At 45.2% G+C, this 26,790-nt stretch overlaps 1 protein-coding gene across 6 annotated transcripts in view; it reads left to right on the forward strand.

Annotated features, from left to right (window-relative positions):
- The window catches only part of SOX13 (SRY-box transcription factor 13), a 222,050-nt gene that overhangs the window by 129,811 nt on the left and 65,449 nt on the right, over positions 1-26,790 (forward strand). For 3 of the 6 annotated variants that reach the window (XM_086923479.1, XM_086923477.1, XM_086923478.1), the window contains exons 3-5: positions 18,095-18,287; positions 19,342-19,438; positions 20,916-21,002. In XM_086923479.1, coding sequence (XP_086779605.1) covers positions 18,095-18,287; positions 19,342-19,438; positions 20,916-21,002 — 377 coding nt within the window. The remainder of the gene's footprint in view (positions 1-18,094; positions 18,288-19,341; positions 19,439-20,915; positions 21,003-26,790) is intronic. The other 3 variants (XM_086923484.1, XM_086923483.1, XM_086923482.1) reach the window with 2 other exon arrangements.

Raw genomic sequence — 26,790 nt, forward strand, 5'->3', positions numbered from 1 at the left:
AGCCTAGCTGGTGATTGTTTGCTAGCCTCGGGATCGTCTGACGAAGTTGTGAATGTGGCTGGTGCAGAGGCCGTGAGGGCTGGTGCACTAGCGCTAGGGTCACCTTCACTCACACTCGGGGCTCGCAGGCTTTGTTGGCTGGGGGCATATGGAGGGGGCATGTAGATAGTTGGGGGACCTAGCAGTAACTCATCGTTTGCCCGTTGTTTGGAGGGCAATTCAGGGTAGAGTGCAGAGGGGGTCCTAACAGGACATTGGCCTGTCGACCCTGATTCTTGGTTTTGTGTAGCTTCCTTTCTTTCTTTTATTTCCTCTTCTAGTTGCTTTGCGGCTAGGTGGGCTGCCTTTCGTAATTCTTTCCCTATTTTTGCTTCTTCTCTTTTCTTTCGTTGTTCCGTTTCTTTGCGCCACATGCCGATACTGTCGAGCATAGTGGGCGTGGTCTTATTCTTCTGGAGCGCTATTTCTAATGTTCTTATTTTATTTTCATTAAAGGAACCTATCAGTGGCCACTGACTTTCAGGGTTCTTCTTTGTATATTTATGCCATAGCTTAGTATAAGCTATAGCGACTAGTCCATACTTAGTGAACATGTCCTTATTAGGGGTGCCCTCCAGTGGAGCTGGATGGTTCATCTCTAATAAGCGGTCCGGGCTAAACAGGCTACCAACCAGTGGGGAGAAGATAGGCATGACGGATTAAAACGGGGACAAAAGTCTGCACTACCTATCTTATCACGGCGGGCAAAGACTAGACAGAATATTTCTATTCTCCGTTGTTTGCCGGCGGTGAATACCTCAAACGAACCAATACCGAACAATCGGTCAATCAAAACAATTCAGTGGGGAGAATAAGTGGGCACGAAAAGTTATCGTTACCCACTCTTTCTCTACCTGCAAAGAGAGACCTTGTTCTTCCCTGTTTGCGGACAAAGAATCTCCAGACAATAATCCACGAACGACAGTTCGGGAAACAGTGGGGGAGGAAGATAGGCACGACGGGTTACAACGGGGACAAAAGTCTGCGTTACCTATCCTTCACTGTTTGCAAAGAGAGAGCCTGTTGTTTTTCTCCGTTTGCAGACAGCGAATCTCCAGAGGTTTCAACAAAGCGTAATACTAGTATTATCCCAACAAAAACAATCTTTTCTCAATTCGTCGTGTTTACACGACCTTACCCGGACCGCATGGACGGTTTCCTGTCCTCTGGATCCAGCGCCCGATCGTCCTCTCTCCTTCGTGATGTTCGTGGCACTCCTGATGGTTCCCAGTCAGGACCGTAGATCACTTGAGAGAGGTCTGTTCAGAACTAGTGAAGGTCGGATGATCGGCTGTCAGACGAGGGTCTATCGGACACGAGCTCTTCCCGATCGTTGCAGTCGTTCACTCTGTCATCGGGACCTCTCCCACTGGATCCACGTGTCGCTGATGGGCCCCACGCTTTGGGACGCCAATTGTGGAAAAAGGTAGGGCTAGGACCTTTTCTCAAGATTTGCCCGGCGTTAACCGCCCTTGTACCATTCAAATTACCAAGCAATGAGGCAGGCGCCGGAGACCAGAAGGCAGGAAAACAGAAGTTTATTCCGACGGAGCAGAACACATCAGATCAGACAACAAGGTATCGTCTCGAGGTGCTCTAACAGCCTCTCGGAGGCCTGGCCTCTTATACACTGGTTTATGGCATGTGACCTTTCTTTATTACAATCAGAACTTTGTAAAGCAAGGAAAAGACATCCCCGTAATCCTCGTGTCAATCCCACCCCCATATACCTTCATAATAGAGGTCCTTAACCTGCTGATAAGAGGAGGGGGTCATCACGCAGCTGAGTGTTCCGTCGAGTCTTAGGATGTGTGCGCCTGATCATATCACAGGGGGTGGGGAGGCCTGGATCAATAGAGGGTCCTTTGAAGGAGAGCGACCTCATACAATAAGGGGCAGTAAATGATATCTCTCGGCTTAAGCAATGGCCTCGGACCTGCATGGACAGCTGGACACGGGGTGAGGGGTCATCAAAGGAGTGGTATTCATGCCGTGTGGACAGACCAGTGCGTAGGGGAGGTTTATCAACAGAGGGGCATTCATGGGAGGAGAGGAGGTGTTGGTCAGGCGCTGGCGTGACTCCCAAGGACAGGGTCATGCAGAAGGGTTATGTTCATGAGGGGGAGGGAGGGGGAGCCAGGGTGCGCGGAGGATGCTTGCTGGGTCAGAGGGGCGCGCTGGCGATCGATCGTGGATAGGGAGACCATGATATCTAAAATGGCTGCCGTGCACGTAGTACATAGGTGACCTAAAAATGGCTGCCGTGCACGTAGTACATAGGTGACAAGCTGGCGCAGATGATGTTCAGATTGCAAACTAAAATTCCACAGTACCCCTAGCAGCCATTGTCGCCTACACTAGAGGGGAAACAGGCAAAAGCTTCTTTACTTCTATGATTGTAAAAAGATTATTGGAAGGTGCAAAAAGGATCGCACCACCTAAAAGGTTACCAGCACCGGCATGGAACCTCAACATAGTGCTGACAGAACTCATGAAGGCACCTTTTGAACCGATGCATAAAGCCTCACTACAGATGCTAAAGTTAAAAACAGCATTCCTAGTGGCAATCACCTCGCTACGCAGAGTAAGCGAGCTGCAGGCGTTAACGCTACAGGAACTCTACATACAAATTCACAATAGGGTGGCGATGAGAACAGAACCACACTTTATGCCAAAGGTGGTGTCCAAGTTCCACATCAACCAGACGATTCAAATACCAAGTTTCTTCCAGAAGCCAACAACAAAAGCAGAAAGGGCACTGCACACTCTGGAAGCGAGACGTGCAGTCATGCATTACATAGAGAGAACTAAAGATCACAGATAAACAAAACAGTTTTTGTTTCCTTTGCTGAAAGTTTCATGGGAAAAGCTGTTATTAAAGGGACAATTGCGCGATGGATCGCGCAAGCTATACAATTCTGCCACAAACAAGCTGGAGAAGAACTAATAGAGGGGCCACAGGCCCATTCAACAAGAAAGAAGGGAGCTACAACAGCCTTCTTGGCAAACATTCCCATTCAGGACATATGCCTGGCGGCAACATGGGCTTCTGTGCACACGTTTACAAAACACTACTGTGTGGACATACAAATGAACAAGGAAGCACAAGTGGGACAGAAGGTGCTTCAGCACATATTCAAGAACCCAAGCTCATCTTCCACCCAGCCGCCACAATAACAACAAACCGCTAAGAAGTCTATGCACAGCATAGTGAATCCAGAAAGATTCACGCTGCAAAACGAATAGTTTCTTACCTGTCGGTGTAGTTTTGCAGCTTGAAGATCTTTCTGGACTCACTAGCGAGCCCACCCACCTCCGCCAGAAAGATGAGGCTGGAGAAAGTAGGTGGTAAACAAAAAAAAATAATAATAATAAAAGACTTCATGGAACTTCAAGGAAAACAGCGTTAAAAGGAAAAGATATAAACATTGCCATACAATTCGGAAACAGAACACAAACGGAAAAGAAAAAAGAATCCGAAGATGGCGCCCAAGGGTGGGAGCTTCCGCAGGAAGCATGCCGACGTCACAGGAAGGACACCAAAGGTGGGACGTCGACGCCCACCTGGGCTACGAAAAAAAACCAAAGAAAAGACTATGATTCCGGACCCAACCACTAGACGGCGGAATAATGCACAGCATAGTGAATCCAGAAAGATCTTCAAGCTGCAAAACTACACCGACAGGTAAGAAACTATTCGTTATCCTTTCACTCAAATTCTTACCTCAGACCGCGGTGAGCTCCCTTCATCCTTCAATTGTGCATATTATCTAGTTTTCTTACCATTGTTTGATTATTCCCCTCAACCTCCTGTTGGCTGCAAGCTGCCATCATCCTGGGTTATCCTTGTGCTTCTGTCATAGCTCCTGTTGTCTCCCTCTTGCGCAGTTTATACTTAGTGGGTTCTTGCCAGTGCTTATGTGAGCTCTAATGAAACTGCATCAGTCATTTCCTCCGGTGCCTCCTCATCATAGCCAACCACTCAGCCTTGCACCTATCACAAGCCATCCACTCCCACACGAATCCCCTGATCATCCTTGGTTACTAAACCCACCAACCCATTCAACAACCTATTGCCTCAATCCACCCACTCACACACTCACTCACCAACCAGACAAGCTCTCACTCACCTGCTAACTAAACCCTCAGTTAACACCTTCCCACTCGCCTGCTCATTCTCCCACTTACAATTCAAGTTTCCCCCAAACGTTTGCTCGTTTATTCCCTTCGTCTTATATTTATACATTGCCTTACCCGCCCCCCGCCCCCCCCACACACACACACACACACACACACACACACACACATACAAACACACAAACACATAAGCGCACGCGCACGCAAACACACTTCCACCACTCGCTGACACTCCTTTTTGCAGAATAGGCAGGGTTAGAGTGAAGTACAGGAGGCACCTTTTCCTGCCAGGGTTGCATGAAGGTGCACACAGTGCATTTGAGGATCTCTGCAGGTGTGAGTGGTCAGAGTCCCCCTAACTTAGTTTTGCTGCACTGATCGTTCTCAGAACCCCCAAAAACATCCAAACCTAGATGTTATCAGCTGTGTTGCTTGCCATTTCGCGTCAGTTGCCTCGCACACTCCATTCGAGCCTCTTTTCCTCAGTAGTTTCATTAAATCCCCATCAAAGGTCTCCTACATTCCAATGGATTCTCACTCACTACCAGAACTTCAGTGGAGTCTCGCTCATGTTCCACATCTCTAATCTCATCACATGTTTGGTATCCTTCATTCCCCATCACAGGAAGAGTTCTAGGGCCAATTCTGGAGATGTCTAATGACGGGATTCCGAGCAATCTTTTTGCAAGCATCGGAGACCCCTCTCGGAAGTCTCCTTTACAAGCGTCGATAGTTCTGTTCAGAAGTTTGTGGACTTTGCTTTACTGTGTAAAAAAGGCAGTGTAAAACATGTTTTCCAATGCTGTGACGTAACAACGATCACACGACAAGTGCTGTTCAAAAGACATCTTAGCACATTCCTGCAAAGGTTCCTGGTGGTGTCACTGCCCTCTGAAGCCTCGTTCACTCCTTGAACGAAGAACAACACTGCTAGGGCATGACTAGCGGGTCATTCACCTGACTGAGCAGAGCGAAGGCACGCCACGTCAGCATTCACGGCGCAGCTGCACGTTGAACGCCGTGGGCCCACGTGACGCCAGGTCAAAGGCCAGGCCCTCTTTAAACAGTTCATTTGTACCAAAAGCAAGACTGCTATAGCGTGTGACCCTGGAGCTAGAAACCCCCTCCTTTAGTCCGTATTTAGATCTGTGTGAAATACGACATTTCAGAGTTGAAGGCGTATGTGACCCATGTACAACATAACATTTAGACGGGAACAACAGTAGGGGTGGTTTTAAACCTCTGACTTGTGAGCTGCATCATAAACAAATCGAGCTTTGGTCTCATCTTTTTCATGTCACTCAGAACCCACCCGGTGAAAAACACCCCCTTCATGACAGTGATCCAGCCATAATTCTATATGTTTATACATCCCTTGGTTGTGTTTACTAGCTTGCTGTATGTTGTTGTCTTTTTCGAGTAATGTGCACAAGCTTAGCAGTTTGTTGGCAGCCAAGAGGGGTAAAAAATAAAGTCCTAGAGTAAACGTGGCGTTCCTTTTGCAGCAGACTCAGAATGAAGTTAACGATCTACATGAAGTCTCCGTGCAGATTTAAACAATTATTTTTTTAACAACTTTTATGTAAGTGTTGTAACATGATTTAAGGAGTTCTAACGCAGGTTTATGAGGCTATGCTTTCAGGCTTATGAAGTTGTATGCACAGGCTCATCAACCTGTCTCCTCAAGGCTAAAGTCCGTCTTTTTTATTTAAGATTAGGTTGCACTGTTTACAGGCCGATAAAGTTACGTTTACAGATCGGATGGGTCTCAGTACAGTCCTATAAAGGTCTGGTATAGGCACAGAAAATTGTGTTTAGGCATTTTAAGTTGTGTTTATAGGCTTTGTAAAATCTGTTCACATTAGTTTTTTTTTCTTTATTTCTTTTATTAGTTTATAAATGGTTTACAATACAGATATAAAGATATGCATAGAAAATGTAGTTCGAACAGTCCTTGAATAACTTAATATCCACATCAAACTAAAAACAACAAACCTCAAGGAAGTAGGCCCCATCCGCCATTTGCCTCTGTGCCATCAATTTGCTTTCTTTCTCACTGATCTAGTGGGTTTGGATGTATTGTGCTTGGTGTATGAAGTTTGATTACACGTTCATGAATATAACCATAGACTGTTTAATTCACAGGCTGTTTACAGATTTTTAGATTCCTGCTCACTAGCTTGGTGAACTTTGTTTACAGGCTCAATTAGCTCTTGTTGACCTCATTAGTGGATTGTCACTGACAGGAAGTTCTTACAAGCTGAAAAATTCTCATTGCAGCTTGATGGAAATCTTGTTTGTTGACTTAAGGAGCTCGCTTTACAGGCCGAGGGAGCGGTCTATACCATATATCACACGATATCAGCTCCCTTCAGACGGTCACCCAGTGAGGAACCGGTATTACACAGTGTGCGCACAATTAGCTGGAAATCCCTGCAGGGCACAGGTTTCCAGCTAATTGTTTGGAGGCTCTGGTAGCCGTGTACTTTACAGGGTGTGAACATTAGCAGAAGCCTTGTTGGGGGGGGGGCGCTTCATGTGTGAGGGGGGTCACACAGTGAAATGTTGTCATATGTTGGCTAGTCTGCTATTTGCAGTTCAGATTGCCTTTTTGCTGGACTCAGTGATCTATATTCATAGAAATAGCTCAGGAATTCTCATTTCGGATTGATGAAGCTCTTGTTTTTAGGATTAGGGAGCCATGTTTACAGGTTCAGTGTTTCATGTTTTAGATACTCTTTAGAAAAAAGTTTTTTAGACTTTTAGACTTAGTTTTTAGACTTTGGTAGTTGTCTATTGGATTCAGAAAACTGGTTTTTAGGCTTAATGAAATTAGCTTACTGTCTGTCAGTTGTGATTACAAGGGTATGCAGCTGTGTTTTTGCAGCATGATTCTTTTCTGGATTCACATGCTGTACATTATTTCACCATCTAGTGGCAGGAACTGGAACTGCCCACTCCCCCCTGGGAGTCATTGACCATTTGGTGGATTTGTCCATCTCTCGGACGTAGACTTACACCTACAAAGCCCCAGTGTGTGGCCGCCATCTTCCGATTATTTTGTCCACAACTGGGTTTGGAAGCTTGATATAGAGCTCCAGCTTGCAGTTCAGCAAATTAAAAGCAGACAAAGCTGAAAGAAGAACACAAAAAGAGATAGAAAATTTAGTATCAAAACTGTACTTCAAGAGGAACCGAAAAGTAGCGCAGAGGGAAGAGTTCAATGTTGAGGAGAGCATTGTTGACCTCGAAAAAGAGGAATTGCCAAGAAAGCTCTGAAAGACACAGATTATAATAAACATATGCCTGCAATGCTGGAGAGTCTTCTGGCAGGTCAAGCGGAGAACCTTGGACTCTAGGTCCTCCGAGACATCCTCACCATTGAAGCCATTGGTAGTCAAAGGGAAGTCAAAACAAATAGAGCTCTACGGGTCCAAGCACAGAGACACAGTCTGTGACAAACCCTCAAACTCTGACTCGACTCCAAAAGGGAATTGCATCCAGGGGACGGCAAAGGAGTTCCATGTGGAAAGAAATACAGATGCCAAAAATAAATATTTCCTCAATACTGAGCAGTTGGTGCTTGAAGTTCAGAAAAAATAATGTTGACTCGAAGATGAGATAGCAGGACTGCTCCAGAGGAAGAACAAGTTTGACAATTCTCTCAAGACCTTCAGAATCCTTGCAACGATACAGGAGACTAACAGACCAGAGGAGGAAAACACAGATCTCTATTCTTCTGCTACACCTAAACCGCAAGAAAAGGAGCAATAATGATGATGAGGAGCTATATTACAAACCCCTTTTTTGCTGGCAGGACACAGACTCACCAGAAGAGACTTAGACTCATACCCATCAAGGCCACTATTAAGAGGGCAGCGGACACATATGCTGGATACCTAGAGGAGGAACACACTGATTCATGTTCACAGAAAAAGAGCCAGTACTTGCCTATGCTGCCAAGCATCCTAGCCCAAGGTAAGGAAACATTTAATGAGCCAACCTCTACTAAGCACATTGCACCCAGAGTGAAGAAACAATATTTACACTTCTTGCAGGATCCTACATATATAATAAGAAACATCCTAGCTGATTCTATAATTCTATAACAATGTCTAAAGCCAGAAAGAGAGCCAGTGCTTCTACATTCACAGGGGAAGACCATTTACATCGCATGCCATTACAACGCAGTTGTTACAACAATCACGTTGTTACATCGAAACCACTACAACGCAAGTCGTTAAAACGACTTACTGTAGGGGGCGTAAGGTGTTGGATTTAAAATCCAACACCGTCCCTACTGTTGCACAGACTGGAGTTGGAATGGTAAATTATACTATTCCAATATCCAGTTCCCCGTACAGCATGTCGTTGTAATGGTATGCAATGGTATGCAATGTAACGACCGCGTTGTAGTGGCATGCAATGTATCGCATGCATTGTAACGAGGCATATTCATTCACAGGCCATTCACCAGAAAGTGAAAGTGAAAGTGAAAGAGTTAAACAGTGTGTCAGAAGATGGAGAGGTCATCCATTATACAATGGTGGATAGCATATTGCCCTCCTGAACATATATGGGCATCAGCAGTGTGATGAGAAAGAAGGTTTACTCCAACATCTTTCAGAGCATTTCAGAAAGAGAGCTAAGGCAGTGGTACTGGAGGGGGAAAACATCACAAAAACCTGTCTGAATCCACACTACGTACCAGTGGCGTAACATAGGCCCCTGAAGCCTATGTTACGCGTGGGGCGAGGCAAGCTCCAGGGGCCCCCTCAGCACTGTACTCTGATTTGAAAGCTCCTGATTAAAAGCGGAGGGAGGCTCCCCTTCATGTACCTTGTAGGAGGACCCTTTCAAGGGTCGCTATGCTACTGCTATGTTCAGTAGACCCAACTAGCAAGCAGATGTGCATATGTACCACCAGAGAAGGCATGTCTAGTTAAGCGTGTCAGGGTTTAATCATCATGTACAGGCAACAATTATCAGTATGCTCTTTATGGGGAAGCACTATTTGGCTGTAGGTAGTGCGATGTGCACAACCTGTTTCTTTGTGAGTTTAAACCGTGCTCCAGGGTATCTCCCTCCTCCTGGGGAGTGTCAGACAATTCCAAGTGTAGCAGGACTATTAATCCATAATCCTCTCACCCCAGGCACAAGTGGGGGCTGAACCTTCAGCAAACCATGTTCAAACGTATATTGTAGTACATAAATTTCTGATTAATTGATTTCAACTTTGGTTCCAAATTTGGTTTTATTGCATTTTTCCAAATAAATTTCTCATGTTTTTTTCACATGTTTATGTGCGAACATTTTCACCAAACTTAAAGCTTTCCAATGCATTTCGGTGCCCCATGCACCTTCATCAGGGAGACCTGAAACCATACAAATAAAGCACCGTTCATACTGTTCAATTCATAATAACTGTTGCTACATATCTATATTGTGTGAGTTAGTATCTTACTCGACGTGATATCTAGCACAACCTTATCATTTGGGTTAAGTTTCACCTATTTCACACAATGTCTGCTCGTGATTTAAAATTGCGACAATCGAACGTTTAAAGGTGGTTTCAAGGGGACTTTAGAATGAGGGTTGTTACGCGCTTAAAATCACAGTGCGGCTATTCACGGGCTCTGTTTATGCTTGTAATGACAGGTGCAGTGATTAATCAATGCCGCTGTTCGGCTTGCAACCGAGTTTCAATACATTCGGCTCCCATCGCGGTACAAATACGGTGTTTAAATGCGGTCATAAGCGCATAAAGCTACAAACATTTCCCGGACCTACCGGTCCTTACCTTCTGTTCGGATGTCTTTCGCCTACGCATTTTTCGCGGGAATTTCAGTTACGGAAGCCTGAACTGGACCTCTTATTACGTGATACCATTATCTGCGCATGCGCGCTACCTCTCTTGTCGATTGTGCATTTTTTATCGAGTGTGATGTAACTTTATGGATACAAAACGTACACAATGTTACAAAGCAACGTTATTAAACAACACCGCATAGTAACTCGTCAGCGTCACGGAAGGCGCTATATAAACTTCAACCTAAGTTGATACAAACATGGGTTCTCATGTGAATGATCAAATACATAATTAATTCTCAATACCAAGTTCATTAAATTCTGGATACGAAGTTCAGTCATAGACAGTTCTCAAGTTCAAAGGTAGCAAAGAAATTGAGTCCGATCATTTAACCCATGCGGTTTCAAACTGTTTAAATGGTAAATCCAATAATTTTCACGCTTGAGTAAGTTCTTTTTGTTGGTGGGACCTTCTTTATGAGTCACTGTTTCAAGTATGCATGCTCGCAACTGACTTATATGATGATGCTTCTCTTTGAAGTGGGTCGCTACAGTAGATTTCACGGATTCCATCCTAATATTAGTTTTATGTTCTGTTAATCGCGTTTTCAATTTTCTCTCAGTGTGGCCAACATACACTGACCCACACGGGCATTTTAACAGATATACCACATTCATGGTATCACATGTTCCATTGACTTTTAATGGGATCTTATGACCTTTCATAGGATGGGTTATGGAATTCCCCTTCATTATGTTATGACAACTACTGCAATTCATGCATGGAACTGTTCCTCGATATTTTATCGTTGTCTTATTTTCAGTGGGGTGTGTCAGCATTTCTCCCAAGTTTTTCCCTCTGGTGAAGGCGAATAACAGTTCTTGTGCGAAAATTCCTTTGAAATCCACTTCTGATTTGAGCATCTGCCAGTGTCGTCTTATTATTGCTTTAAATTGGCAACTCACATTTGAAAACTTGCTAACGCATGTAATCCTTTCAGTAGTCTTTTTGTCTTTGCTAGTCAGTAGATCTTCTCGTGCTTGATTTTGTGCTCTTTTTAATGCTGTATCAATGGTGCTTTTAGGGTATCCTCTATCACGGAACCTTTGAACCATATCCTTTTAGCTGTTGTTGGCACTTTTGAGAATCAGAGACCACTCTTTACCCTTAAGAATTGGATATAAGGCAGGTGTGTTTTCAATGATTGGGGGTGGTAGCTGTCATATTTCAGAAGATTGTTCCTATCCGTGGGCTTACGGTATAGGTTCGTACTGAATTGATTGTTGATTCGATTGACTTCAACGTCTAGAAATTTAATCTTGTCCATAATAATTTGCCAGGTGAAGCTTATTCGTTCATTCCTTGTATTCAGTAGTTCCAACTCGTTGATCAATGATTGTGTATCGTTTTTCCACACTAGAAAAATGTCATCGATGAACCGTACGTACATCAAAAGTTTTGTTGCCCATTCATGTCGCTCATAGATCTATTGATGTTCAAATGATGCCATGAATAAATTTGCGTACGCCGGCGCAGCGCAATTGCCCATAGACGTACCATTTCGTTGCATAAACCAGCGTTTTTCGTGTTCAAAATAGCTGTTCAATAATATAAATTCCATCAGCTCCATTAAGAAAATTTGTAACTCTTGTTCATACGTGCTGTTTAACAAGGCCAGTTCAATGGCTTCAAAACCTTCCTTGTGGGGAATGGATGTATATAATGACTTGACGTCAACAGTAGCCATGATGATGTTCTCCTGTGTGTTCAAATCCCTCAATTTCAACAGAAAATCAGTGGTATCTCTGATATATGATTTTGATTTTAATACCAAGGGCTGCAGATACTGGTCAATGAACTTCCCCACTGGCTCATGGAGACTGCCTTTAGTAGATACAATTGGACGACAAGGTGGTTTATGCAGGTCCTTATGATCTTTCGGTACCATATATATTGTGGGACTCTTAGGACTGTCTTGGGTCCGATATTTTCTCGTTTTTTCCGTGATTATTCCATTGTCTTCTGCCTTTTTTAGAATAATGCTTTTTTTAGAATAATGCTAAGTGTCTTGTGAATTTCTTCAGTAGGGTTCACTTCTATCTCCACGTACAATAGTTGGTCTTCTATGTGTGTCTTAATCTCAGCTTCGTAATATGACTTGTTCAAAATCATCATTGCCCCTCCTTTGTCGGCTTTCTGACACACTATTTTCTCATTCTTATCAACCGAACCTATTATGCCGAATTCCTTGTTAGTCATATTCCTCTTACGATTGTCTTTGTTCGTGTGGATTCTCTCTATTTCTTGTTTGCATAGAATCTCAAATAAGTCAATAGTTTTATGACTAACTGGAGGCATATATGTGCTGACAGTCTTTAGACCTTTTAATTGGTCTGTTGTATGTGGTACTGGTTCAGTTACGACATTATCAAAAAAATGACGTAATCTAATTTTTCGGGTGAGCTTAAAAAGGCTTATCTCCAACTCCAATTTGTTAGTCCGTGTGGTAGGCACAAAGGACATGCCTTTCTGTAATGTTTCTAGCTGGATGTTGTTGAATTTTTCATTTCAAATGTTAATTACCACATTTTTCATGTCTGTTGTGGTTGTTTTTTGGTTCTGTCCTTCTTGCCCGGTATATTCCTTGTCTGGGGCGGAGTCATCTCTTTTGTTTTTTGTACGTCCCCTCCGGGGTCTACTATTTCTGTGGGGCCTCCCACAGAAACCGTACCCCCCAGTGGAAGGTCCAGCTTGACTTGTTTGTGTTGGTGGCTTCCTTCTTGGTCCTTCTTGTGTGGTGCGTCTGTCATCATAGGCTCCAGGTTGGATTATGCCAACATTCTTTACCTGGGCCTGCCATAGTACCTGTTGCAGCGGCTCCAAGTTGTGCAGAACGCGGCAGCCAGGGCCATCTTTGGCCTAAATAGACGTACCAGCGTCTCCGGGTTATTGGTGACGCTGCACTGGCTACCCATCCGCAAACGGATCGCCTTTAAGGCTATGACTTTGGCCTACAAGGCGCTCCATGCCGTGGGAGCAAAACATCTCCAAAAAAGACTGGCCTTTTATCACCCGGCCCGCTCGCTGAGGTCTGAATCTCTACTTTTGGCCGTCGTTCCGCGTGTTAAGAGGGCTCGCCTGGGCGGCCGCTCCTTCAGTTTGTTGGCTCCACAGATGTGGAATTCACTACCGCTCCCACTGCGGGGGGCGACTACCCTCCTTGATTTTAGAAGAGGTCTTAAAACTTGGCTGTTTACCCAATAGGTTTGCTAGCAGTTCCTCTCTTTTTGTCTGTTTGCTTTTCAACCTTTTTAACTGTGTTGTGTTATTCAGAAATCAGTTCCCCTTACCTAAAGCGCCGGGACACTCTTTTTGAGTAACCGTTGCGCTATACAAAAGAATAAATAACATAACATAACATAACATAACATCATCTGTTGATGAGGAGTCAGTCTGAGAGGTGTAGGTCTTAGTTTGACTTCTCCTTGCATATACTTCTGCCCACGTGTATACTTCTTGTAATTTGTAATCAAGAGTATCTCTCTTATACTTCCTTAATTTACGTTCGTTGACCTCTTGTGTATGCCTACTAAGTTAATTGTTGATGTCCTCAAGAATCTTTTTTAATTCTGCTTCCAATACTGCCTTTTTTAACTCCTCCGTAGTTTTATCTATATCGGTTTTTAATTCCGCCAGTATTTTGGATAACTCTTCAATAATGAGAAGGATTAGGTCCAGGCTGCACTTGTTCAGAATCGCGTACCAGCGTTCAGTAAACGGTTTGGAATTCTTACATAGAGACGGCCGCAGGGAAATTCGAAGGCCTCTGGGGATTCGTTGAGCTTTATGGTATTTTACCATGGTGCTGGCGTGTAATCGCTGATTGATTTCTTTCCTGGTTAAGTACAGTAAATGCTTTATTTGTTGCTCTTTGTTTTTAACAAAGGTTTGTTCTGTGGTTTCCGTTCCAATGAGTGAATAGATTCTTTCACTTGCTTCTGTTGTAAACGCAAATACTTCAGCTCTAATGTCTATGGAGTGTGTGACGTCATCATACTGCATTGTAATTGTTAGGCGTGCTCCTTCCCGTAGGGGGAATTAAACATGTGAAAAAAACATGAGAAATTTATTTGGAAAAATGCAATAAAACCAAATTTGGAACCAAAGTTGAAATCATTTAAACAGAAATTTATGTACTACAATATACGTTTGAACATTGTTTGCTGAAGGTTCAGTCCCCACTTGTGCCCGGGGTGAGAGGATTATGGATTAATACTCCTGCTACACTTGGAAGCACTATTTGTAGCAGTGCTGGATGAAAGGCTCCAACAAATGAAGGACAGCGAGCCAGCAAAAAGAAAAAGGGTATTGCAGCGTAGGAGTCCTTTAGAAGAGGGAGTACCCCGATCAAGAGAACCATAGTGGGGAGGTTCAGTCAAGTACCACACAGGGCACATTACACCACAGTCTGGGGCACACCACAATGCCAAGCCATTTCTTTCCAAAGAAAGGAACAGACCGCCAAGCGGGAGGGGACCTGCATCAAAATTGAGCTCAAATAGAGGGCCCCAACATATAACACCACTACTGGGCAGGATAGGAGGATCCTCCCGTGGTGGAGAGAAGTCACCAATGGGTACTCAGTATCATATGACATGGATATATAATAGAGCTTCAACACAAATCACCGATGGTGAAACCTAAAAAGAGAACTGGGAAAAGGGAAGAGTTAATTTGCTTGTAGCAAGAAGTAAAAGACGTCCAAGAAAAACAAGTAATAGGGAAGGTACCAAGAAACTAATACAACCAGTGTGTGAACTTTGTACACTTCCTGATTCCGAAACAAGAGCTGACACTGAAACCTATTCCGATTCTTGAACAAGTTCATCAATACCCATAAGTTGAAGATGACCACACTGAAAGAAGTCATCCCACTCTTAAAGGAAGGAGACTATATTGCAACCATAGACCTCGAGGATGCCTACCTGCACGTCCTGATGCACAGCAGACACAAACAACATCTTTGGTTTGTGGTAGACAGTGTATATTTCTAATTCAAAGTGCACTAAGGGTGTTTACGAAATATAACACTGTGGTAAAAATGCACTTTTGAGGGTAGTAGATAATGTACATCCCTACTTGGACAATTGGCGTGTAAATGCGAAATCGCCGGCACAATGTAAAAAAAGCATACAGATAGTGATGCAAATTCTATATAGGTCCGGATTCTTCCAAACGTTAGAGAAATCATCCCCAGTCCCTGAGAGAGAGAAGGTGTTCTTAAAAGCAACACTAAACTTGAGGAAAGCCAAAGTGTTCCCAATACCGCAGAGAATTTTGGTATTAATAGAGTAAACTCACCTCTACAAGATGGGACAGCCTTTGACAGTGAGGATGGTGTTGAAACTGATGGATAGGATGGCCTCGTGCATACTTCTAAACCTGTATGCCAGACTCCACACGATGCTAACTAAAGACAGGATCCATTGCCAGAGGTCACAAGAATGGGGGAGCTATGGGTTGTCACAGAGAAGGCTCAAAGGGAAATACAATGGTGGAAGATAGGGACTATTGCAGCAGGCAGACCTTTCAAACAACGGGCTTCCTCTGTAACTGTTACTACAGATGCCTTCCACACGGGATGGGGAATACACATGGGAAAAATTAGCATCAGGGGGTGAATGGAATTCTCTGGAAGCAGTGAAGCATGTGAATGGGATAGAGCAAAAAACTATTTTTCCGGCACTGAAGGCTTTCCATGTACATGTCAAGGTGCCGTTCAGACGAACAACACAAAAACGATATTACATCTAAACATACAGGGAAGGACTAGATCATATGTGCAAACTAGTACAGTGAATATAGAAATAGGCAATACAAAGTGATATACCTCTAATAGGGATCACCTGCCAGGTGTGCAAAACGTAGAAGTGGACTGAGCAGACAAGCTGGTGCCTCACATGAATGGGAGCTAAATCAAGACATCACGGAAAGAGGCTTTCAGTAATAGGACAGACTAGAAAAGACCTGTTTGCAACATATGCAAATTCAGAATGCCAAACTTTACATACAGATACCATCTATCTAAAAAAGAAATCTATATCGATAGACTGGTCGGGGAAATGTGCATATGCTTTACCCCCAATCCCACTGCTACTACTAGTTTTAAGCAAATGCAGACAAACAACCACAACACTTATAATGATGACCCCCCCAGTGAGCAGATAAAGACCTGGTGACATGGCATAAGGCAGAATAATATAATTACCTGCTTTACAGAACCGACTAAATACACGGGGAATAAGCATGTCTGCTAGAAACAGCCAGCCTTAGCTTAGCAGCATGGCTCCTTAGGCAGAGAATTTGGACCTCGAGACTTCCCCAAAAATGCATGGAAGTACTCCTATATCCTTGGAAGTCTACAGCATACCACCAAATGGGTCAGATATTACCAACTGTGCAGGAAGGCAGGGCTAATAGAGACGCTGTTATCAAGTACCCACCTCCTTTTGGATGTGAAACAGTCATACAAAGCATTAAAGGGGCACACGTTTGGTATAGTGGCATACACAAGGGACACTATAGGAAGGAGTTTCTTAATACACCAGTTAGTAAAAGATTCTTATAACTATAAGAGAGACACCACTAAGGTCAACACCCACACCAGTGTGGAAACTGAACCAGCTACTACCACGGCAAACGAGACCTTTCAAGCCGAGGCACAAAGCAGCACTCAAATGCTTAACACCCAAAACAGCATTCTTGATTGCAATCACTTCGCTGCATAGGGTGAGTGAGTTACCGGCTCTCACAATACAAGCACCTTACCTTCATATAGAAATGGGCAGGGTGGTCATGAAAAAAAACCTACAGTTTCTCCGAAAGGTCATTTCACATATCCATATTAACCAAGCGATAAGTCCCTTTTCCAATAGCCGCTGACGCTAGTGGAAACAGCTCTACACACACTAGACATCAGAAGGACAGTCCTCTACACCTACAAGTACCAAGATAATACAGGAAAGGAAGTCCATTCTTTCTTTCCTTCGCATCAATAAACAGGGGTTCCCCAATCACAAAAGGGACTATGATGAAGTGGAACGTGCAAACCATGCAAACATTTTATAAGTTTTGTGGTCGTAGCTGTAGGTGAGAAACCAAGAGCGAACGCCACAAGCATAAAGGGAGTGACACTGGCATAAAGGATGTCTGCACTTTAACAGGGGCCAAATGTACTAAGATATATGTTCACAAACTACCACTCACTTTTCCCCTAACCTCCTGAGGGAGGGGGGGGCAGGGGTGTGACACCACTACAGAATCAATAGACAGTATATGAATCCCGAAAACATTCACGCTGTAAAACAAAATGGTAGCTTACCTGTAGAAGCGGTTTTGCTGCTGTAGAATTTCATGGGTTCACATGTGACCCTCCTGCCTTCAGAGAAATGCAGTGTGAGCAGGAACTGAGAGGAACAGGGAGTGTACAAAAGAGAAATAGGAAGCCCAAAAACAGTTAAGGTCACCAGAAGAGGAAAAAAGATTCTCAAGATAGCGAGCACGCCTGGGGCTTTCATGAGTGTATGTCTGACATCACAAGGAGGTATCCACCATATTGGCGACGATTCCCAGAGGGAGAGGAAAAAAAGAGGAAAGAGACAATTCCAGACCAAGTAACTAGATGGCTAAATAATGCACAGCAAGTAAGTCGAGAACCTTCTCAAAACGACTCATTTGGGTAAGTAACCATTTAACTCTAGGTGTAGGTATTTCTGTTTACAGACATAAGCTACACTGTGTGTATACTTTGGGATCTAGGTTGCATTTTTAACAGGTTAACCGAGTTCTATTTACAGAGTTTCTGATCTTTCTTTGGAGGCTTTTCAGTATTTGCCAGTTTTGTTTACAGGCTTATGGAGGTCTTAAATATTTACAGATAGTGGACTTTGTCTACAGGTCACTGCCTAAAGAGGTCTTTTAACAGCTTTGCTTGTAGCCTGTGATGCTCTGAGGACTCCCCTGACAGAGTAAAAGCGACCTTACATGCTATGCAGGTAAAGCCCACTACCCTTTGACCATCAGTGTAACTTTTGCGTCTTGTCTGCTCAGGATGTCCTTGAGGAATTCCGGCTCTCCACATCATAACGAAGACAACACTGGCACCATGGTGACCTGCACCATTAAGGAAGAGGACAAGATGGAGGACTGCTGTGATTCACCAACTGCCTCACCTGATGCCCAAGCCAGTAGCTCACTTAGGGTTACTGTGCCTCTAAGGGAGGCCGCCGACTCCTCCTCACAGGTGCGATTGGCATTGCTGGAGCCGCGCCTTACATCATCACCACATGCTAACCTAGTCTCTTAACAGTGTTTTATTCTTGCTTCACATTTTTCGTCATTGTGAAATGATTGGACGGTCTGGCGAGGAGTTGTTAAGGGTTATGAGCTGGCAAGTGCCCCAGTACCCCACATTGATGTGGCCTCTGGTTACCCATAATTACACCTCCGTCAATAAATCTTAAGCCATGCTCTCTGCATGGACCTCAATTCCGCCACAGGAAGCTACTGACTGATCAACCAATGCAGCTTAATCCTGACCTGTAGTCTTCACTCTATGCTTTCTGCTGCATAACTGTTTGGGACACACATTTCTGCCTCTGCACCTCAATCCTGACCTTCAGCACCCTTGCTACTCTAGGTTTGTTATCTTAGCACCGCTCTGCCAACTTACCTAATGCCTTGCCCATCTCTGCCAGTTCAACTCAGTTGTGGCCTGCAGTCCCACATGATGCTAGTGCTATGAACCATACACAGAGCTCTCGTCATCTGCAGCATCCCGCCATATTACAGTGTGCGAGCCACTTGAAGCTCTCTGCAGTGTACCTCAATTCTGAACAGCCCTCACCCTGTTACTCCGGTACTAGAACCCAAACACAACACTGCCAGTACCCCTCCAGTCCTTCTGTTTGGTTACAGGCCCAGTTAATCCCATGCAGTTTTCCCATGTTCCTGGTTGCAGCCTGTGACCTTGATCTTGCTGTTATGCATCCCCCTAACTGACTGGGTCAGTCGTTCTCTATTGCTTGGTTCCCTATCTAAACAAGCATCACTGAAGGAAGGGGTTGAACCCAACTGTTTATACTTGTTTTTGTATCCTGTGCAAAGGAGCATTTACTGAGACATACAATTTAAGGGGCGAAAGCTTAGCACACAGACAAGTAATGATAATGTGCGCTCCCTCTGCACACCTGGCTTACAGTCTTTGCAATCTTACGAGGCAGCTGGTAATGCCCATCTGTCTATATTAGCCAAACAGGCGTACAAAGTTGTTAACTGGTCTCTTCTCTGCTTGACAGGAGCCAAGGTCCCCAACGGACACGAGAACTCCAGACTCCAGAGGATTTGACTCTGCCAAGACAGAGAAGCTGGAGCTGAGCCCCAGCATGAAGGAAGGTAAGATGGCGGCCTTGAAGCCAGAATTGTTGATGGAGTTGGAGACTAACCGGAAAGGCTAATAACAGTGGGAGACAGGCTTATGAAAAGATCAGCCCCTCAGAGCATCAAGAGGCTTAATGGGCTAGAGTGGAATCTGTCAGGCTGGCTCTATCGTGTGTTCGACTGCTCCTCAGTCCTTCCTACCTTTTAACCCATTGCCTGGAGGGAAGTTTCCCGACATTATAGTAATCCTGCCAGCACCTTTGAGCGTCAATAATGGAGGTGGGAGTGGCACTGCTGGATGCAACAATTGGCATGAATGAGATGGTGCTTGCGTCCTTCGCAGGCTGACATGCAGCTAGGCCTGAGACCGGCAACCTTCTTAACTCCAGATTTGTGAAGTTTCTGTATTTGAGTCGTACACAATGCTAAACAGAGGCACACCTTCAATCAAAAAACGTAATTGCTCATGTTTTTTGTAACTTACAGTTGTGAGACCCTTAGGGTCTGATAATTGGGTAAAATTCCTTATACACCCTCAATGTTAAAGAAATAATTTGAACCCTCTCGGGAGCAAATGAAAAACTTACCAGACACAGCCGTGTGCTCCGAAACAGAATGAAATGCATTTATTGGTATCCATGCATGCTTGCTGATCAGCAAGGAAGAAGTCAGGTCACCAACTGGTGCTCTCAGCCTGCTTCTTCCCTGAGGCTCTGTGCCAAATATGGCTAACGGGGATATGCAAGATATGCACCATGCCAATTATAAACAGCTAGATATGGGCCGACCATGAAAGGCCTGCTTGGCACTGTACCAATTATACCACAGACCTACTGTGTAAGAAAATTGCACAACCAGATAAACAAACTAACATGGAGTCAGTACAAGCAAAGTGACCTCTAAGGTGGTTCAAAATAGCTGTTGAAGCTTGTCCAGGAGAGGTCAGATTTGGAAGCCCTTTGGAGCTCCAGGCAGCTTGTTAGTATGATATATCTAAGCAAGTTATCTTTGTAGTGTATATATATATATATATATATATATATATATATATATATATATATATATATATTTCCAACATTCAAGCCCTTCAGAGCCCTCTAATTAACTATGGGTAGAATGGTTAGGAAGTAGTTCTGAGCAGCTCAGACCCCATCCCAAACCTCATCGGGCTGAAAGGAGAAATGGGGACTCCCAGGGCCCCTCCATTTATGCTGTGCCACTCTCTCTTCCATTGACACCCCACAGCTCCATCAGCAACTTCTTTTAGTGGCTCACCCACCCAGACTGTATTATCTTTTCTTAATTCATTTTTCCTTCCCCTCACCCAATCACCAAGTCACTCACATCTTTACTCTGGGTTTCGTTTGTGGTACGCTTCAGTATTACGCTTTTATACCAAAGGCCTCCAGTCATGCACATTTATGATATAAACTCTGATGTCCCATCTATTTACCCTCCCGCCAATATCTCGCCCCACTACTTCTCTCTACAGTGATGCCAACAATTGAAAAGCTACTGTCCAGCGACTGGAAGGAAAGGCTTCTGGGAAACATGCCCACGGAACGCAAAGATGTAAAAGGTGAGGCTGCATGTCCATGCTCTTATTCCTGCTATGTCTCAAAGGCTGAGCATGGATAAGAAAATGTCACTTCATATCACAAAAATGAGATCAGTTAAACTAAGACAAAGTGACATCCAGAGAATACCTAGCGAGGGAGGGGCGTAACCACAATATTTATGTTATGCATTAAAATGTAGCAAGGGACGATGAAGTACCTTTACCTAGATATAGCCAAGTGTCTTCATTGAGGTTCTACTGAGTCATTCCAAGCATGTTCACATATATGAAAAGCATACTATCATTTTCCAGATCTAAAAAAAATCTTTAGACTTTCACTCTCTTCCTTTTATGGATAGCCGGGCTCGTATCCTATTCCTGATATATTTACCCTTATTTGTGACCCCAGCGTTTTTTAACCGTAATAATCACCTCACCTCCTGCCACATGGCTACAATCTTTTTAGTCTGCTGGGTACATATAGAGCCAGACACTGTTACTCTTTCTGATGGACTCATCTGCCAGTGGATTCCTCACCTTGTGAATATCCTCTGCACCAGCAGCATTCGGAAATTCTTGTAGCTCTCCACGCCGATGAGGAAGACGTCGTAGAACCATGGCTCCGCTCGCGACCCCGCTGACATCTCTGGATCCATAAAGGAGCCTCATCGGCGTAATGACATCAGTCCCTTTTGTTCTGCGCCGTCGATGCTAACGGTTTTTCACGGACTCTCCGTAGTTTCACTTGATACTTTGTGTTTCTGGCTGTATTCCTGTGCTTCTTCTTGTTTCCTTTCAAAGATGTCTTCGAGGAAGTCTGGGTTCAAGCCTTGCAGGGAGTGCGGAGGACATATGTCCATTACTGATCCACATGAAGACTGCGTTTGGTGTCTGTCAGATCACGACGTCGAGGGTTGTACCGGTTGCAGGAAAATGAATCCGAAGGCTTTGAAAGAAAGAGAAGCGAAGATCTTCATGGCAAAATTGAGGAAAGATAAAAGGAAGAAGAAGGTCGAGGTCTCGCTCCAGGTCGAGGTCGTGCTCGAAATCGACGTCCGGGCCTTGCTTCAAGAGCCAAGAAGCCTAAAAAGAAGAAGAGGCAGTCTTCGAAGCGTCATTCTGATAGAGAGGCGGCGCCGATGTCGACTTCTCCAGTCCATCGACACCGTAAGGACTTTGTGTCTCCTTCTCCCTCGAATCCAGCTTCTCCGGTGAAATCGGCTTCGCCTGCAGTTTCTCCTGTTCGATCTCCAACGCTGGCTCCATCACCGACTTCGGAACATTCTCCGGCTCCGGTACAAGAGATTCCTGTGCCGGGTGAGAAGGCGATTCCATTGAATCCGCTGTCAGCGCCGACTGGCGCGAACATGGTAATGCCTGCATCGGAGTCTGTCCCTGGGGCCTATACTCCTTTTCCAAGCCCGGGACAAGATCCTTCGCATTATCTAAATGCGATGTATGGAATATTCCATTGGGCTATGTACCCCTCTGGAGCACCTTTGGGTCCATTAGCGTTTAGTCTGGGGGTTCCTCAGGCCTATGCCCAGGCTCCCTCCATGCCATTCCTTCCGGCGGCGAAGTCTTGGCATTTCCCGGCGTCGACCTCGACCTCGATCGGCGCAGGCTGTGCCGACTGATCCGTGTACGAAACCGGCTCCAGGTTCTTCGGAGTCGGTCTCAGCCCCACTGGCGTCGGTGCCTAGAATAAGATCTAGGAGAGAAGCTCAGAGAGTTTTGGAGGAGCAGAGATTTCGTCTGGAGGAAGGTGAGGACTCTGATGACTGTTTTATGGAATTAAAAGAGGCAAGTGGCCCTGATATGTCTCCTGAGTGGGAGCTTTCTCCTGTTTCGGATGCGCCATCAAAGGATGTTGCCCCCTACCATACAGTATTTAAAAAGGCAGCCGAACGTTTGGACCTTCAGCTTCCTTCTGTTGAAGTTAAATCTAATATTCTGACGGAAGTTTTCCACTCTCCTACTTCTGTTGTAGAACCTCTGCTACCATTTAATGAGGCAATTACCAATCCTGTATTGGAGGTCTGGCGCAAACCATTCTCGGCTCCAGCAGTTAACAAAGCAATTGGCAGGAGATATAGGATGGCTCCAGGGTATCCTGAATTTTTATCATCCCACCCTTCTCTTCTCCTGAAAGTCTAGTAGTCCAGACAGTCTGTTCAAAGAAGTTTTCTGGTGCCTTTTATTTATTTATTTATTTAATTTTATTTTTTGAAGCTTGTAGAGCGCACAGCTACCTCCGGCGGAGGTGTCCTGGCGCTAGGATTACATGATTGTCCCCCTAAAGAGTAACCAGAGTCATATCTCACAGAGGGACTAGGAAAGTGCGAGGATCTGACAGTGCCAAGCCCTAGCGCTTAGTGAACAACCAGGTCTTGAGTTTGCGTCGAAAGGCTGGCTCAGATTCGCAAAACCTAAGATCAAGGGGGAGGCTGTTCCAGAGCTTGGTGGCAGTGACGGTGAAAGATCTGCCGCCACTCCGAGAAAGCCTGAATCTTGGTACCATCAGAAGACGAAGGCTGTTGGATCTCAGATGTCTAACTGAAGCAGAGATTTTGAGACGCTTTCTCAGATAGAGAGGGCCAGTTCCATGAATAGCACGAAAAGTCAAGGTCAGAATTTTGAAATCGATGCGTCGTGAGATAGGAAGCCAGTGAAGCTCATCTCGGTAGGCTCTGACTGAAGTACGGGCAGGGATATTACCGATGAGCCGGGCTGCCGCGTTTTGAGCTATTTGCAGACGGTCGATAAGGTATAGGGGGGCACCTGCATATAGACTGTTAGCATAGTCTAGATGGGTGGTGATGAGTGCCTGGACCACAGTTTTGCGTGAAGATTGAGGGAGGAAGGGGAAGATTTTCCTAATCATACGTAATTTGGAGAAACAGGCCCCTACCACTTTATTGACTTGTGCACTTCCAGACAAAGAGTTGTCGAAAGTGAAGCCAAGGTTGCGGGCTGCCTGAACGGGAGTGGGTGGAGGATTCAGGATGGTAGGCCACCAAAGGTTTGCAGGGGGGGGGGGATTTCTTGCTGAAGAAAATAACCTCCGTTTTGTCGGTGTTAAGGGCGAGATGATTGTCTGACATCCAGGTGCAGATGTTGCCAAGGCAGTTTCTGAAGTTGGAAAAAAGGGAGTCAGAATGGTCTCGAAAGGAAAAGATAAGCTGAGTATCGTCAGCATAGGAGACCACCCTGACACCCCAGGACTCAACTACCTTGGCCAGAGGAGCCACGTAAGCATTAAACAATAGAGGGCTCAATGCAGAGCCCTGGGGCACTCCGCACAGGAGGGGCTTGTCCTCAGATTCAAAGGGGTGCATCGTAACCCTTTGAGAACGACTAGACAGGAAAGAAGTGATCCAGGCCAGCACTGTTCCACCGACCCCTAGCTGTTGCAAGCGGGTGGTCAGTATTTTATGGGAAACAGTATCAAAAGCAGCGGATAGGTCGAGGAGGACCAGCATGGCCTCCTCGCCCCTATCCACTGATTCCCTGATGATTTCTGAGACTTCAAGCAACGCTGTCTCAGTGCTATAGCCGGTTCTAAAGCCGGACTGGGAGTCGTGTAACAGCTGGTTTGACTCTAGGTACAGGGCCAACTGTTTCTGTACCACTTTCTCCAGAATCTTGGAAGGTTTGGGCAGAAGCGAGATAGGTCGATAGTTGCTAAATAGTAATGGGTCAGCACCGGGTTTTTTCAGTATGGGGACAAGCCTAGCCTGTTTCCACACTGAGGGGAATTGGCCACGCGACAAAGAGGCATTCCAGATGGAAAGAAGCGGGTTCACTAGAATGGGGGCAAGAGTGCCCATGATTTTGTCCGGGACTGGATCCAAGGGGGAACCAGACTTAACGTTGCGTAGCAAAACTAATGCAAGGTCTGGAGTTAGCTCACTAAAGGAGTTGAAGGAACAGGAAAGGGGGCAGGAGCGATCTTCAGGGTGATTAGGAGTCGTCACTGCAAAGGAGGAAGAGAGTTTAATTATCTTCTCCTGAAAGTAATCAGACAATCCATTGCAGAGATCTTGAGTGGGGGTACAGAGGGATTTCGAAGCCCGGGGGGTTGACGAAGTCTTTCACAATGGAGAAAAGGATTTTAGAGGAATTCTGCGCCTGTTGAATAAGATTGGAGAAATAAACTCTCATTGAAGAGCGTTTAAGTTTGTGAAATTTATTCAAGGCGGATTTATAAGCCAATTTGGCTAAAGGATCATATTTCAGTCTCCATTTGCGTTCCAGCTGTTTACACTTGCTCTTTTCATCACGCAGCAGAGGGGAAAACCAAGGGGCAGAGGGACGAGATCTAAAAGAAGTAAGAGGAGCAAGTGGGGAAACAGAGTCAAGCGCATCGGAGAGAGACAAATTAAATCTCAAGGTTTCAGAGTTGAGGTCTTTTTGCTGATTGAGATGAAAATGAAGATGAGCTTCCAAGGAATCACAAGTCACTTTGGTCCATTTTCGCCCTCTAACTCGATTAAGGGGGATAGGGGGAGGAGGGGTGGGGGTCGTGAAAGAAAAAGGAATGAGAAAGTGATCGGTCCACGTCAAAGGGGTGGGGGGGAGGGTGGAGATGGTAGGATGATTAGAAAAAATAAGGTCAAGTGTATGGCCTGCTATATGAGTCGGGCCTGTCACTAATTGGGGCAGGGTGAGTCCTTGTAAAGTTTCTAACAGAGAGGAGGCAAGAGTACAGGAAGGATTATCAATGTGAATATTAAAATCTCCTAATACAGTAAAATGGGAGTGTTTGAGAGAGAAATCCGCAATAGAATGCATCAACATAGTAAGGGAAGAAGAGGTAACAGCAGGGGGGTTGTAGATCAGTATGCCTGCACAGATGGTACTAGCGGGGTCCATAATCGTAAAATAAGCGGCCTCAATGAGGCCCAGATTGGGAATTTTCGTGAAGTTTAATTTGAGATGAGATTTAGCAATTATCGCAAGACCCCCTCCGGTCTTGGAGTTGTCTCGATTGATGCCAGTGAAACAATAGCCAGGGGGAGTAGCTAGAGTGATGTCCGGTTTGGAAGAATCTTTTATCCAAGTTTCAGTAAGAAACAATAAATCCCATTTGTGGGTGTCAAGAGACAACCAGATATCATAGGCGTGGGCTGGAAGAGATCTGCAGTTAACTAATGCGGCCTTTAAGATGGTAGGTGGCTGATCCTTAGCAGTTGAAGATAGTAGCGGTGCTTTAGATACCACAGGAAGAGAAAAATTGCAGTGTGGGCAGGAATATGCAATAGATTCTAGGCTAAGAGTATTACAGCAGGTTGCGGGGGAGCAAGTAACAGGACGGAGGTGAAGCAATTGATCTGAGGACCAGCGGATTACTGGGGCGAGTGGAGCAGGGGTTCTGGCGCTAGGCGCGGGTCCGGTGCGGACGGGCGCAGACGGGCTTGCCTTAGGCGCGCCTTCGGCGCGCCGTCGGCGCGCCCGCTGCGCGGACGGGAAGGCCCCTTCCTTTTATCCATATCAAGCTGGGGGGTGGGAGGCGTCCAGGAGCTGGAGCGCTACCCTGCCTCCCCCCAAGATGGCGGTTCCACAGGTTCCGGCAGGCAGAGAGTAAAAAAAGCTTGACCAGTCCGCTAAGAAGGTGTTTTCTTCGGCTAGCATGGCCCACGAATGCCACCTGTCTTTTGGGTCGCTATATCCATGCCCTTATGGACTCCGCGAAACAGCTTGCCCCAAAATTGTCCGAAGATGACAGGAAACATTTTAATGAGGTGTTACAGGACACTCAAGCGGCTGCTCGTCAGGTGATTCAGAGTGGTTTGGACACGGCAGACTC

The sequence above is a fragment of the Lissotriton vulgaris genome, chromosome 5 (genome assembly GCF_964263255.1).
Source record: "Lissotriton vulgaris chromosome 5, aLisVul1.2, whole genome shotgun sequence".
NCBI lineage: Eukaryota > Metazoa > Chordata > Amphibia > Caudata > Salamandridae > Lissotriton > Lissotriton vulgaris.